The sequence below is a fragment of the Sinocyclocheilus grahami genome, unplaced genomic scaffold, assembly GCF_001515645.1.
Source record: "Sinocyclocheilus grahami isolate Dianchi unplaced genomic scaffold, SAMN03320097.WGS_v1.1 scaffold295.1, whole genome shotgun sequence".
In the NCBI taxonomy this organism is placed as follows: domain Eukaryota; kingdom Metazoa; phylum Chordata; class Actinopteri; order Cypriniformes; family Cyprinidae; genus Sinocyclocheilus; species Sinocyclocheilus grahami.
The window spans coordinates 564037-579618 of NW_015505474.1; the positions used below are offsets into that span (position 1 = coordinate 564037).

Consider the following 15582-nt stretch of genomic DNA (forward strand, 5'->3'; position numbering starts at 1 on the left):
AGTACAGAGTGAATTCTCATATTCCCAGTCTAAGAGTTTATTGTGGACTGGTTTGATGCACTCCAATGTGAAACCTTCCCTTCATCAAATCTGTGATTCACAGGGAACTTCATGTTCCCAGAAAACACATCATGGCCACTTCTGACCAGCATACAAGACTTTACAAAGGTAAAAGTGAAAGAAAATGTCTGTTCTCACTTGTTTGGTTCTAGAACAACATTTCTTGGAACCAGTCACTGATCTCAGATTTTAGGGGTCACATGAGGGCCTGGAAAATCCTTATAGAGTGCATCAGAAACAGATGCACTGAATGAGTGAGTCTTAGACTTTAAAGACAACATAAAATCAAAATTGATGTATAAATTTACTTAAAGACCCTATGAAATAAACATTGGAGTTCAGTGGCTTGTAAGATCTCGTCTATTAGCTTTGAGGCCATTTATATGGTAGAACACCTTTAAAAGTTGGCTAAATAAACGTTAAGCACCTCTACATATTTCAAATTTACAATCGTGATCTTCTAACAAAACAGATTAAGAAGACTGAGGACTTGTCTTGAGAACTACACAGATTTGTGTCCAAATCCACCAGAAAATCCACTAGAATGAGAATGTACCTTCCCCAGATACCATCTAAACTGATTAGCAACATAATTTAACCTGCAAAGTATGCAGTAAAGTAAAGGCTTTCGGCTATTTAAAATAAAGCACCAACAGGAAATGTCTTAATAAACGTTACAGGTTTTCTTGAGCACGAATCAATGTTTTTCATAAAACTTATTCCACAACTTTTCTGCTGATGTAACCAAAAACATGTTGGCACTGATATGATACTGATCAATATCAATCCTACTTTTAATGATCCAATCAAATCACGCTGAATAAAATCCACACCCATTATTTCACTTTCACCCTAAAATATATGACATAACCATAATTAAATGGCTACTGGTTTTATTTTGAATGATTCGTCGGTGCGAATCCCTCCAACCATCAGCCACCATTCTGAAACACAACGCCTGCTTTTCATGACCCAATCATGGACACAATCAAGTCCTTATTTCCTGTTCTTTCACTCGATTCATCACATAACTGTTAATTCAAGTACTCCTTAGTAAAGGAAACAGGGAGTGAATGTATGAAGGAGAAACAGCGCAAAGGAAGGAGGAAGTGAAAGAGCCCCACTGGTAACATCAACCACTTTATTTGCATCACTACATCGTGCTCGCCTGTGGCTGAACAAGACCATTCGTGCTGGATTAGTACCACACCAGAGCCGTTTGATTGGTCATGGTCCACAGACTGGAGACTGTCGAGTGTTTGTTTGTCTGCCAGAGTGATTCGCATGTGCGCACACAAACGATTCTGTAATCTCTTTGTTGTCTGGTTAAACAATTAGCCCTGAAAGCAAAAGAGTCGCTTCATATGTCTGATTCTCCATCCTCTGCGAAGGGCTGAAGGCCATGTTTGGGTACAGCTTCTGAGTTTTGAAGCCACCTGATCTTCTAACTCTTGGGAACACTTTTCTAAAACCGCAGCAAAGAACCACCGATATATTAAAATCCGCCACGCTGCCTGCATACCGCTATAATTCAACGTATCTGTGTTGTGTACTTTCCGTTCCCTGAATCCTGGATGCTAAAGGACAGTGGTTGGAAGGTGAAGGGCACTGGCTGTGTCCACAAGGCTCAGCTGACATCCTGTCCCCAATCCCTGTCCACTGAGTTGGCGCCAAACATAGGGTCGTAGCGACTCAGTGGGGGTCACGAGGTTCGTACGCCACAGGTCAGATGAAGTATTCTTTCCTACTGTCTCTCATGGCACTGTGTAGGTCCAACTCGGCCCGGTATCTGAGTTCTGGCCTGGGCTGGTGATCTTTCTCCTTGACGGAGGCCATCTGCCGGGTACGCTCGTTTCGATGGCGGTACAGGAAGCGGGTCATCACGGCCACGGCACAGAGGGTAATGAGCACCACTGCTGCTATCAAACCTACGAGAGACAGAATAAGTGAGTGGCACTTGTGCCAATGCACAAGGGCAACATATTTTCTCATGCGGTTTCCGCAACTGGTTCAAGTTGGTCACAAAGATTTGCCGCGTTGACCAGCAGAAAGCTGCTTGGTTTAAAAGCGACTTATGAGCAATGCTTCATAAACAACCGCTCTCTATCTACGATGGTCAGAGGTGGAGTCACATTTAACACTGTTTGGCGAATTTTCACAGGCAAAATGCAGTAATTTCAGTAGGAATCCACACAATTAGGAGTTTCGCGTAAGGGTGAAAGATCTTCCCACGCAGATTTTGCAACGAGTTCAAGTTGGACACAAGGATTTTCCATGTTGACCAACAAAAAGCTGCTTGGTTTGAAAGTAACTCATGAGTTAAGCTTTGTAGCTACACTATTGACGATTGACGATGGACCTTTGTTGCCTGTGACGTCTTTCGCACCTTCAAAATACCTTACCAAAAGTTGACAGTGTGAATCTTCATAAAAGGTTTGATTTTACAGCACGTTTGCCTTAAAAAATGAAGCAGGAAAGCGGCACCTACCTCCAATTACAGCGGAGTCACTTTGGGCAGCATTCGTAAGTTTCTTCCCTCTACTTCCTGTGTCTGCATGGTCTGTGAATAAAGTTTGTTGTTTGTCAAGTGATTCCATTCATTTGGCCATTTCTTGAAAACATAATGGCACTTTTACCAACCTGACAAAGATCTGGATGAAGACTTATCAGCCAGTTCTCCGCAATTTGACTCTACCAGGTTACCGAGAACATTGACCAACGAGCTACCTCGATTCAATATGGCTGCCTTGATAGGAGCCAAATGGTTAAACTGAACTGAAGACAGACAGCCTATGAAGCCTCTTGATCCGGCCTGGAGAACCTCCTCATCTACACCAGCTCGACCTGAGAGAGGCAAGAAGACCGTACCTCAGTAGGTTCTTATTTGTCCCAACAACTAGTGCTAAACTAAACTAAACCAGTGTATGTAGTGCTAAATGAAGGAGTCTTGCCCATCAGTCTATCTCAATGTGACTTGGTGTGGTGAATTAGTCAGTAAAGCACAAGCTCGCATACCCACAGCTTTAATCTTGGAGTTTAATTAAACCGCCTACCTGTGACTTTCCCCAATGTCAAAGACCTTATCGTGATCAACTCTTTGTCCGTGGACAGGCTGTATTTCAGATTGATATCTTTATCAATCTAAGAAGGAGAAGGATACAGAGAGAACAAGAGAGAGATGTGACGTGACTTTCCTAAGATTCTACAAATATTTTATTGGTATGAGACAAAAGCCTCCACGTGTTAATCTGCAAGACTGTGTGAAGAATACTGATGACATCCTTGAGTTTAAGCACTGCTCATAAAGTCTGTGCTACCGGGGTACAAAACTGATATGTATCATCAGCCATGCACATCAGGGCACTTTATTTAACTCAGATTGAAAACAAATCTGATCTAAATCAATTGAGAGGAATACGATTAATGATGCTATAACTTTCCCTCAGAAGCATTGGGACTAACTCACAAAACATGAGTGGAACTCAACTCCTTTGTGAATTGTTAGTAAAAGCATTCTTATGAAATTTAAGCATAAATTATAATGATTTTTTTTACATTTATTTAGCAAAACATTCATATGTAAATTGTAACAAGAATGTGTTTTTGTTTAAACTATTCTTATGTAAAGTGCAACACATATATTCAAAGTAATGCAAATTATTGATAAAAACAATTTTACATAATTTGTAACAAAAATGACCTAGACATTAAATATATGTGCAAAATGGTCATAAAAACTATGTAGTGTCGCAAAATACGACTTGCACCTTTGATTAAATGTCTGTATAAATTGTTCATAGAATCGTATTTATCTATTATATTTATTTATTATATATTATATTTTATGCCTAATTTGGTTGTAAAACAATTCATATATAAATTGTTGCATGAATGTTACCAACATCTTTAATTGAATTTCATTGTAATTTATTCATAAAACAATTCGTACATAAATTGTTGCATGAATGCAACTCACATCTTACATTTTTGTCTAATTCGTTTGTAAAACAATTTGTACATAAATTGTTGCGTGATTGCGACACACATCTTCTACTGAATTTCAGTGCAATTTGTTCATATTCGTATGTAAATTGTTGCATGACTGCAACATCTATCTTTAAAATAGTTTGTAAAACTATTTTTATGTACATTGTCTTGGTTAGGTTCAATAAATTAAGAAAGGTATTTGTTCAGCTCGTTTCATGAATAAAGACCAATGATTTATAATAACACGGTTAACATATAACTGTGCAGTAGCTGTCATAACTGGTTAGTAGCTGCTACAAAATGTACCAAAAAAAAATCACTTTGTAACATAAACACAACTCACCTGGACGTACATGTCCCTTCCCTCTCTATGTATCTGGACTCTGTGGAGCTCTCCATTGGCCAAATTAAGAGACGTTGGTGTAAAGATGTCAGGCTCTTTCTCTCTGCTCAGCCGATACCAAATCTGCAAACTCCCTGTGGGACGCCAAAGAGATGCAAGAAAGGCAGGCAATTTGAGACATAAGTGAGACAGAATCAAGTCAGCACAGCACATTGGATGGCTCATTTCCTTCCCCACTGATGAGGGTAATTGCTAGCTTGACCACTGTTTTGAAATATGAGAAACACAGAAATGGATGCTCCTCTTCAATCATTACCATCACCATCATTGTAGTAATCATCTACTAACAGTTTGAAGGTAATCAAAAAAACAGCTCTGATTGGCCAATACAAAACTGTGCTTTGCCACATGCTGTAACAAGACAAAGTCGTCAATAGAACATTGTTATTATACTCTGATAATATAGATTTCTAGACTTTATATGAACTACATTTAGCCAATACATATTACATTTTTTTTTGCATTATCATTACCATAATATTCCTTTAAAATCTCAAAGTGGTTCTAATTTTCATATATATAAAATATATTATACTTCAATTTTAATTAGAATTAATTGAAAGCAGTACAAAAAAACGCTACTATGATGCATGCAAACTATATAATTAACATTATACTATACAATATGCATGAAAGTATGGAAGCCTGTTTCCGCCACTAAATAAAAAATAAAACAAGGTAATTGCGACTTTTTTTCCTCAGAATTGTGTGATATAAACTCGCAATTTCTCGGAATTGCGAGTTTATATCTTGCAATTCTGACTTTATAACTCACAATTCTGAGAAAAAATGTCGTAATTGCGAGATATGAACTCGCAATTGTGAGAGAAAAAGAAAGTCAGAATTGCGAGATATAAACTCGCAATTGCGAGAAAAAAACTCAGAATTGCGACTCTATATCTCACAATTCTGACTTTATTTCTCAGAATTGCGAGTTATAAAGTCAGAATTGCGAGATATAAACTCACAATTCCGAGAAAAATATTCAGATTTGCGAGTTTATATTTTATACTTTATAACTCGCAATTGCAAGTTTATATCTCGCAATTCTGACTCTATAACTCGCAATTTTGACTTTATAACTCGCAATTGTGTGTTATAAAGTCAGAATTGCAAGATATGAACTCGCAGTTCTGAGAAAAAAAGTCAGAATTGTGAGATAAAAAGTCACAATTACCTTGTTTTATTTTTTATTCAGTGGGGGAAACGGGCTTCCATATGACAGTAATGAGAATGAGTTTTTTGCATTAATAATTTTTTTGCACAATAATTGAGTGAAGTGACGTGTGGCCAAGTATGGTGACCCACTTGTCACCATTTGTTAATTTGTGCTCTGAATTTAACCCATCCTAGTGCACACACAGTAGTGAACACACACACACACACACACACACACACACACACACACACCGTGAACTCACACCCGGAGCAGTGGGCAGCCATTATCATTACCATAATATTCCTTTAAAATCTCAAAGTGGTTCTAATTTTCATATATATAAAATATATTATACTTCAATTTTAATTAGAATTAATTGAAAGCAGTACAAAAAAACGCTACTATGATGCATGCAAACTATATAATTAACATTATACTATACAATATGCATGAAAGTATGGAAGCCTGTTTCCGCCACTAAATAAAAAATAAAACAAGGTAATTGCGACTTTTTTTCCTCAGAATTGTGTGATATAAACTCGCAATTTCTCGGAATTGCGAGTTTATATCTTGCAATTCTGACTTTATAACTCACAATTCTGAGAAAAAATGTCGTAATTGCGAGATATGAACTCGCAATTGTGAGAGAAAAAGAAAGTCAGAATTGCGAGATATAAACTCGCAATTGCGAGAAAAAAACTCAGAATTGCGACTCTATATCTCACAATTCTGACTTTATTTCTCAGAATTGCGAGTTATAAAGTCAGAATTGCGAGATATAAACTCACAATTCCGAGAAAAATATTCAGATTTGCGAGTTTATATTTTATACTTTATAACTCGCAATTGCAAGTTTATATCTCGCAATTCTGACTCTATAACTCGCAATTTTGACTTTATAACTCGCAATTGTGTGTTATAAAGTCAGAATTGCAAGATATGAACTCGCAGTTCTGAGAAAAAAAGTCAGAATTGTGAGATAAAAAGTCACAATTACCTTGTTTTATTTTTTATTCAGTGGGGGAAACGGGCTTCCATATGACAGTAATGAGAATGAGTTTTTTGCATTAATAATTTTTTTGCACAATAATTGAGTGAAGTGACGTGTGGCCAAGTATGGTGACCCACTTGTCACCATTTGTTAATTTGTGCTCTGAATTTAACCCATCCTAGTGCACACACAGTAGTGAACACACACACACACACACACACACACACACACACACACACCGTGAACTCACACCCGGAGCAGTGGGCAGCCATATCGCTGCGGCCCCCGGGGAGCAGTTGGGGGTTCGGTGTCTTGCTCAAGGGTCTCACCTCAGTGGTATTGAGGGTGGAAGAGAGCGCTGGTCATTCACTCCCCCCACCTACAATCCCTGCTGGACCTGACACTTGAACCTGCAACCTTCGGGTTACAAGTCCGACTCGCTAACCATTAGGCCAAGACTGCCCCCATAAGCAAAACATTACATTTATTTTTAAAAATCTAAATATAATTTATAATGTTTTATTATTGTATATTAAATATTTCAATTTCAGCTAGCCTAAATGTAACAACGAACACTACTATTATGCATAAAGACTTTATAATTTACATTATACTATATAACATACATGAAAATAATGAGGGATTTTTGTGCACTAACAATGTCACTTTTTTATACAATAGTGAGAAGTGAAAAATTAACTTCATTTTTTTTTTTTATTATTATTTTGGGATTAAATACAGTATGACCTGAACATGTTCCTGACATGTTTGTGAGATTCACCCATATTACAGTAAAAATAGAAAGAAAGAAAGAAACAGTTAGTACCGTTGTGAGCCAGAATAATGGCCATGTACTGCTGATGATAGGTGTTGACTGTCAGAAGCATGGCAGGCGTTTGAGTTGTGAGGAAACTGAAGGCGATGCTCTCTCGTGAATTGCTGCTTTGGGCGAAGATAGCTGAGGACTGACGGCTGTGGTTGCGCATCACAGAAAATGGTTCCTGGAAGGTGTAGGTCACCGAAGACCCGCTTTCAAAGGACAAGGAAACTTCTAGAAAGGAAGAAAACACAAAAGCATGTAAATGTTGGTGCAAACGCTTGTGGGCAGATCATAGATACTGATTGGCCGTGTTTTTGTTTCCCTATCAGCATATTAATGTGCTGTCGAACACCAAGCACACAATGCTGAATGGACAGAGTGGAAAATGCAGAGGAAATTAATCATTTAAACTTTAAATTAATGCAAAATTATGCTTGGACTGAAACCGACCCCTGGGCATCTCATGGTGTTCATTTACTCATAATATTATCTGAATAGAAACACAATTCCCTCTAGAGTCCAATAAAGAAAACGCAAAGCCAAGAACGCAGTCTCATACACAGAGCGTTGAATGGCTTAGCTGTCTGGCATATCAGGGGATCAAATGTGATAAAGGCTGTATTGACGACAGAGAGGTTTAGCATTGAGCGTGATGGGCAGGGAGGGTCCGCTGGGATTGGTCAGGTTGCAACCCTTTGAGCGAAATTCATCCAAACAACTGGAGTTCATGGTCATGGACTCAAGCCATACCGAGACAGCGAGACAGACAGAGAATAGCAGAACTGCACTGAATATCTCATGTTTTATCCTGCTCAGCTTTGATCAAGTGCAATCTGCGGGCACAACGCCGTCTTCAGAAATCAAGGTTATCGAGCTCTTAAGCGTCCTCCTTCTGGAAAGCTCTTTGATATACCGTAGAGGAGTTAGGAGGATAACAAAGTTGAAACAAACTGTTTTTGATGATGATTTGCACCCTTGAACTGCAAGAAAATCTAAAACCTTCTGTCATAAATAGCCACAGACAGATATGCTGGTCAATATTTGGCCAGTTAGCACCTTACTTTAGTTATGAATATCTCGACTCTTTAAGATGTAATTAGACATTTTATTGTGTATATATTGGTATAATGTTGACCATTGGGCAACCTGCTTTCAAGATATTGTAATTGGCTGTTGAAAAACCTGTTAGCACTAGTACAATAAAATTAAGCACAAATGATTTTTATTTACATATTATTTTTGTGCCACCACATAGAATTTCTGGGAAACGCTTTGAGAAACAAGCCTGTGGTCTCATAAACTGGCAAAAATCAAGCATTATTCTTCATCAGAATATGTTACATTAAACCTTAATAGCACAATCAACAGTCACAGTAAAAACTATGATCATAAGCAATTTGCTTCAAACAAGATTCTTTCATTAACACACCCTCAACTTGTAAAGTCGGTGCTTAAAATAAATCCTTCCCGCTGGTATTTTACGACATCGTGGTGGTGGTTCAGAAACCAAGCGTACAAACAAACTCAATATTAGCGCAAAAGATTTATCAGCAATAATGACAAACCTTTCTTGCAGTTGGGTCCTCCATAGGCTGAGTGTGTGCAGTCACAAACGTAGCCACTGCTCTTCTCGATACATTTCCCCCTGTTGTGACACAAGCTGTTTTGGCTGCTGCAGTGACCCGGGCACCCCGAACTGACCCCAGGTGTCATTTTAGCCCGCTCCTCAAGGTCAAGTGTCATCCCATTGATGCTTAATGACCTGATGCACCCTAGAAATCCTCTCTGCCTCGATGCTGTGCCTCCTGCACAGACAAAAAGCAGTAATTTTTAAAAAGGAAGCTATCTTAGCGTTAGTACATCAAAATTAACAACAAAAATGGAAAGCTTTGTTAGCGCTAGTACAACAGAATTAAGTGCATTTAGGACAGAATATTCGTTAGTGGTAGCACAACAAAATTAAGTGGAAAAAAGTTTTATTGGCGCTAGCACAACAAAATTAAGTGTAAACAAAACAAGCATTGTTAGCGCTACTACAACAAAATTAAGCGCAAAAAAGACAAAGCTTTGTTAACGCTACTACAACAAAATTAAGCGCAAAAAAGACAAAGCTTTGTTAATGCTAGTACAACAAAATTAAGCGCAAAAAATGTAAAGTTTTGTTAGAGCTACTACAACAAAATTAAGCGCAAAAAAGACAAAGCTTTGTTAACGCTAGTACAACAAAATGAAGCGCAAAAAATTTTAAGTTTTGTTAGAGCTACTACAACAAAATTAAGCGCAAAAAAGACAAAGCTTTGTTAACGCTAGTACAACAAAATGAAGCGCAAAAAATTTTAAGTTTTGTTAGAGCTACTACAACAAAATTAAGCGCAAAAAAGACAAAGCTTTGTTAATGCTAGTACAACAAAATTAAGCGCAAAAAATGTAAAGTTTTGTTAGAGCTACTACAACAAAATTAAGCGCAAAAAAGACAAAGCTTTGTTAATGCTAGTACAACAAAATTAAGCGCAAAAAATGTAAAGTTTTGTTAGAGCTAGTGCAACAAAATTAATTGCAAAAAAGACAAAGCTTTGTTAGCGCTAGTACAACAAAATTAAGTGTAATCAAAACAAGCTTTGTTAGCGCTAGTAAAACAAAATCAAGCGCAAAAAATGTAAAGTTTTGTTAGAGCTAGTGCAACAAAATTAATTGCAAAAAAGACAAAGCTTTGTTAGCGCTAGTACAACAAAATTAAGTGTAATCAAAACAAGCTTTGTTAGTGCTAGTAAAACAAAATCAGGCGCAAAAAATTTAAAGTTTTGTTAGAGCTACTACAACAAAATTAAGCGCAAAAAAGACAAAGCTTTGTTAATGCTACTACAACAAAATTAAGTGTAATCAAAACAAGCTTTGTTAGTGCTAGTAAAACAAAATCAGGCGCAAAAAATTTAAAGTTTTGTTAGAGCTACTACAACAAAATTAAGCGCAAAAAAGACAAAGCTTTGTTAATGCTACTACAACAAAATTAAGCGCAAAAAAGACAAAGCTTTGTTAACGCTACTACATCAAAATTAAGCGCAAAAGAGACAAAGCTTTGTTAATGCTAGTACAACAAAATTAAGCGCAAAAAATGTAAAGTTTTGTTAGAGCTACTACAACAAAATTAAGCGCAAAAAAGACAAAGCTTTGTTAACGCTAGTACAACAAAATGAAGCGCAAAAAATTTTAAGTTTTGTTAGAGCTACTACAACAAAATTAAGCGCAAAAAAGACAAAGCTTTGTTAACGCTAGTACAACAAAATTTAGTGCAAAAAAGACAAAGCTTTGTTAGCGCTAGTACAACAAAATTAAGTGTAATCAAAACAAGCTTTGTTAGCGCTAGTAAAACAAAATCAAGCGCAAAAAATGTAAAGTTTTGTTAGAGCTACTACAACAAAATTAAGCGCAAAAAAGACAAAGCTTTGTTAACGCTAGTACAACAAAATTTAGTGCAAAAAAGACAAAGCTTTGTTAGCGCTAGTACAACAAAATTAAGTGTAATCAAAACAAGCTTTGTTAGTGCTAGTAAAACAAAATCAGGCGCAAAAAATGTAAAGTTTTGTTAGAGCTAGTGCAACTAAATTAATTGCAAAAAAGACAAAGCTTTGTTAGCGCGAGTACAACACAATTAAGTGTAATCAAAACAAGCTTTGTTAGCGCTAGTAAAACAAAATCAAGTGCAAAAAATTAAAGCTTTTTTAGCACTAGTACAACAAAATTAAGAGTAATTAAGACAAAGCTTTGTTTGAGCTTGTACAACATAATTAAGCACAAAAAGTTTAAAGTTTTGTTAAAGGTAGTGCAACAAAATGAATTGCAAAAAACACAGAGGTTTGTTAGCGCTGGTACAACAAAATTAAGTGTAATCAAAACAAGCTTTGTTAGCGCTAGTAAAACAAAATCAAGTGCAAAAAATTAAAGCTTTTTTAGCACTAGTACAACAAAATTAAGAGTAATTAAGACAAAGCTTTGTTTGAGCTTGTACAACATAATTAAGCACAAAAAGTTTAAAGTTTTGTTAAAGGTAGTGCAACAAAATGAATTGCAAAAAACACAGAGGTTTGTTAGCGCTGGTACAACAAAATTAAGTGTAATCAAAACAAGCTTTGTTAGCGCTAGTAAAACAAAATCAAGTGCAAAAAATTAAAGCTTTTTTAGCACTAGTACAACAAAATTAAGAGTAATTAAGACAAAGCTTTGTTTGAGCTTGTACAACATAATTAAGCACAAAAAGTTTAAAGTTTTGTTAAAGGTAGTGCAACAAAATGAATTGCAAAAAACACAGAGGTTTGTTAGCGCTGGTACAACAAAATTAAGTGTAATCAAAACAAGCTTTGTTAGCGCTAGTAAAACAAAATCAAGTGCAAATAAGACAGGAAGATTTGTTAGCGTCAGTAAAATAAAATTAAGTGCAAAAATGAAAGTGTTATTAGCACTAGTACAACAAAATTAAGAGTAATTAAGACAAAGCTTTGTTTGAGCTTGTACAACATAATTAAGCACAAAAAGTTTAAAGTTTTGTTAAAGGTAGTGCAACAAAATGAATTGCAAAAAACACAGAGGTTTGTTAGCGCTGGTACAACAAAATTAAGTGTAATCAAAACAAGCTTTGTTAGCGCTAGTAAAACAAAATCAAGTGCAAATAAGACAGGAAGATTTGTTAGCGTCAGTAAAATAAAATTAAATGCAAAAAATTTAAAGTTTTGTTAGAGCTAGTGCAACTAAATTAATTGCAAATAAGGCAGGAAGCTTTGTTAGTGTGAGTAAAACTAAATTAAGTGCAAAAAATAGAAAGCCTTGTTAGTGCTGGTACAGTCAGCAAAAAATAATATAGCAAAAACAAAGGGGAACAAATTAAGAATTAATATGGAAATAATTAGCATGTAAACTCTATTAGCAGCATCTGTGTGGAGGTACAGGGATATTATTCTTTTGCGCCCCGCTGGCACAGAGCTGTCACTCAAGGCGCTGCCTACCAATGAACAGCTGGCTGTTGAGCTGAAGGTGGGTGTGGCCTTCAGACGGAGCCTCCAGGAAGCGCAAGGGCAGCTGGTCCACCTGCAGCGACGCCTCCTTCACATTCCTTTCCGCTCGAACGTAATGCCACTGCTTGTCATTCAGCGGTACGTGAGACTTCACCGTCAGAACCACCGGGCCGTTACCCACATCAAACATGAAGGTCATGATAGAGGGCGCTGCAGGAATGAGAAGAAAACACCAATCACTTCATAAGCAACAGGAATTTGTGGATGTAATTGTAGGGTTGGGTGATTTGATATTCATATTTAAATTTCATATTTAATCTTAAGTAGCAGAAATTACGCTACACTTTAGTTATTGTAAATCAGTTCAACTGTCCAATTTAATGACTTGTCTCAAATATTTAGATTCTTTATTAAAAGTATGTAGGTAAAAATTTTTTTTTTTTAGCTCTTATATTAAAATAATCTATTTAGTTGTTTGGTTAGAAGTATGGTTCTAAAACAATAATACATAAATATCAAGATATTAAAGTACCATCAAAGTGCTGAAAAAAAAATGCAAATAATATTAAAATGTTTATATAAATGTAAAATGCATTATGTTTTAAATATATTTATCATTTATTAGTTATATACATTATTTAATAGTTATATTTTTTAAAAGTTACAAATACAACTTTTTTCAATAATATATTTAAAATGTATATAAAACATTTTTATATTATATTCAATATTTATTATTATTCAGCACTTTATATTTTTTTATATTTTAGAATTAATTACAAATTATATTGTTTAATTTAATTTAAAATAATTAAAACAATGTATTACACTTACATTTTTAAGCCCTTTGATTCAGCCCTTTGATGGTATATTTATTGGTGAATGAATTATTAAAAAAATATAAATGAAAAATAATAATAGACATTACATATAATATTACAAAATTTTACATACATTTAAAAAACAGTATATAAATTTTAAATACATAAAAAATATATTATATATATATATATATACTACCTTGGTGATATATTCTGGCAATTTTTAGTGAAAAAATAGTCCTTATACTTGGGGGAAAATATATAAAATAGATGATGGCAGGCAGTATGATGAAGATGAATAGCCTCAGTGTACTGTGTACAGTAATTACACAGCTGATGGTTTCAACGGCACAGTTCACTAAAACGGCTCTTTACACTCAAACTGGCTGCGCCCTCTCCTCTTTGCTGCAAATACTAATGACACTGCATGAATATGAGAGGCTTTAACCATTTTATTTTGACATTTGTGTACATAATAGTAACAAAAAACATTTAATTAACCCATCCTCATTTGAAAATTTTGTTAATTCTCTTTTTTTGAAAGTCTCGCTAACAATATAAGGGACTCACCGCTGAGCTCCACTCTAATGAAGTCTTTTGTGCCCAGATTTTCCAGGAAGACTCCGGAGGGAGCCGTGGTTTTGAAATAGAGTGAGATGTCGACACTGAGCTCGGCCTGAAGCATTGGGAAGTGCAGGTAAGACGACTCCTGGTAGAAGGAAGCGGCGTTCCACAAAAACCCTGAGGTAAAAGGAGACAGATTATGGTTTTATTAAAATATTCTTATGTTAAGACTTAATTATGACCTGGAATTTAAGGAGTCTTGTCAGAAATTTAGCTAAACTATATCACTCTTTTATAGCTAAGGTGTGATAGACTGTGTAAGCGAAGACAAGCTCTGACTGCAAGTTCTAGATATAACCAATTTTTAAGGTTGTTAAAATTAATGCATTAAAACATGGGATTAATATGACTAATGTGTCAATACACTAACTACAAAAATGTACAATTAAAAAAAGGTTGATTCATTTAATAAACTGACAGCAACAACTGTCGCTCAAACAGTAGAAGACGGTGCTGACAAAGAGAAGATCATGAATTTGATTCCCAGGATAAGCAATCATAGCTTGCAATACAACTCATTTTGGATAAAAGCGTCTGTCAGACTCATAAATGTAAATGTAATAAATTCCGCTTCGCGTTGGGTAGTTCTTGGCCTACACGTCGTGCATTAAAATCGTTTAATTCACAGCTAGCCATGCATGATCCCTTGCTTAATAAACAACAACAACAGCCATCATAAAAATTGCTAGGCAATTCAGTCAAAAGTACAAAGGCAGCGCTCTGATATACAGCATTAAAGTTACATAAAACATAACGTGATGAGATTTTACTCTCAGACAAAACTATTTGCTCTGGAACAAATATATAATAAGACTGCCCATTAGATTTACCCAAAACAAATTATATCTTATGTTTAACCACTATAGAGACATCAGAGCCAGTGGTAAATTCCAGAAGATCTGGCCGAGGTGAGGCTGCTCTCGGCGGGTTCTTAAGGGCCAAACGGCCGCTGAAGGCCTGGAGCTCTCTGGCCGAGGTGAGGCTGCTCTCGGCGGGTTCATAAGCGCCAAATGGCCGCTGAAGCCCTGGAGCTCACATCTCCGAAAACGACGAAGCAGATTTTCAAATAGACATTACTTTTATTAACAAACCACATATTTGAAGTATAAAGTCTAAGTATATTCTCACATTTTTTTTTATTTTTTTATTGCTTATTTTTTTACATTATTATTATCATTATATAAAAAATGTATATGTATTATATGTATTATGTTAGTGAACTAACAGCAGATACTAAATTTCTTAAAATACAACTAAAAAGTAGGAGGTACCCAAAAGTTTTTAATATGTTAATTACAAAAGTATGGTTCAGAAAAAAAGAGATTATTTATTTATTTAGTTAATTAGTTAGTTAGTTATTACCTTTCAGAGTTTTATCACAATTAAAATAACAATACAAATTCCTGTCCATCGTGTTACAATTCAGTTGCATATCTGCAGTTTAAAAAGTTTCTAAAGTATGCTAAAATGAGATATGCATGCTTACTTACTGTCCCCGTAGCAGTGCAGAGATCCCACTCTGTAAATGGCTTCAGACCCACTTCGGTTTGTGTCTCCTACCAAGATCTCGGTCACTGGTAAGTGCTCTTTGTAGGACAGCACTCCTGTGTCATTCTCCCTTTTCACAAGCAAACAATAGCTGTTTTTACACGACTGCTCTCACGATCTGCAGCTATTGATACTGTAAACGTGCTGAGATGATATTCAACAG

The 15582-nt window shown here is 35.8% G+C and overlaps 1 protein-coding gene across 1 annotated transcript in view; it reads right to left on the reverse strand.

Annotated features, from left to right (window-relative positions):
* Positions 1 to 548: 548 nt before the first annotated feature.
* The window catches only part of cntnap5b (contactin associated protein family member 5b), a 65281-nt gene continuing 50247 nt past the window's right edge, over positions 549 to 15582 (reverse strand). The window contains exons 15-24 of the mRNA XM_016292955.1: positions 15362 to 15489; positions 13818 to 13988; positions 12418 to 12636; positions 8986 to 9225; positions 7427 to 7651; positions 4391 to 4524; positions 3114 to 3201; positions 2701 to 2904; positions 2549 to 2620; positions 549 to 1988 (exon numbers count right to left, since the gene is read on the reverse strand). Coding sequence (XP_016148441.1) covers positions 1786 to 1988; positions 2549 to 2620; positions 2701 to 2904; positions 3114 to 3201; positions 4391 to 4524; positions 7427 to 7651; positions 8986 to 9225; positions 12418 to 12636; positions 13818 to 13988; positions 15362 to 15489 — 1684 coding nt within the window. The 3' untranslated portion in view covers positions 549 to 1785. The remainder of the gene's footprint in view (positions 1989 to 2548; positions 2621 to 2700; positions 2905 to 3113; positions 3202 to 4390; positions 4525 to 7426; positions 7652 to 8985; positions 9226 to 12417; positions 12637 to 13817; positions 13989 to 15361; positions 15490 to 15582) is intronic.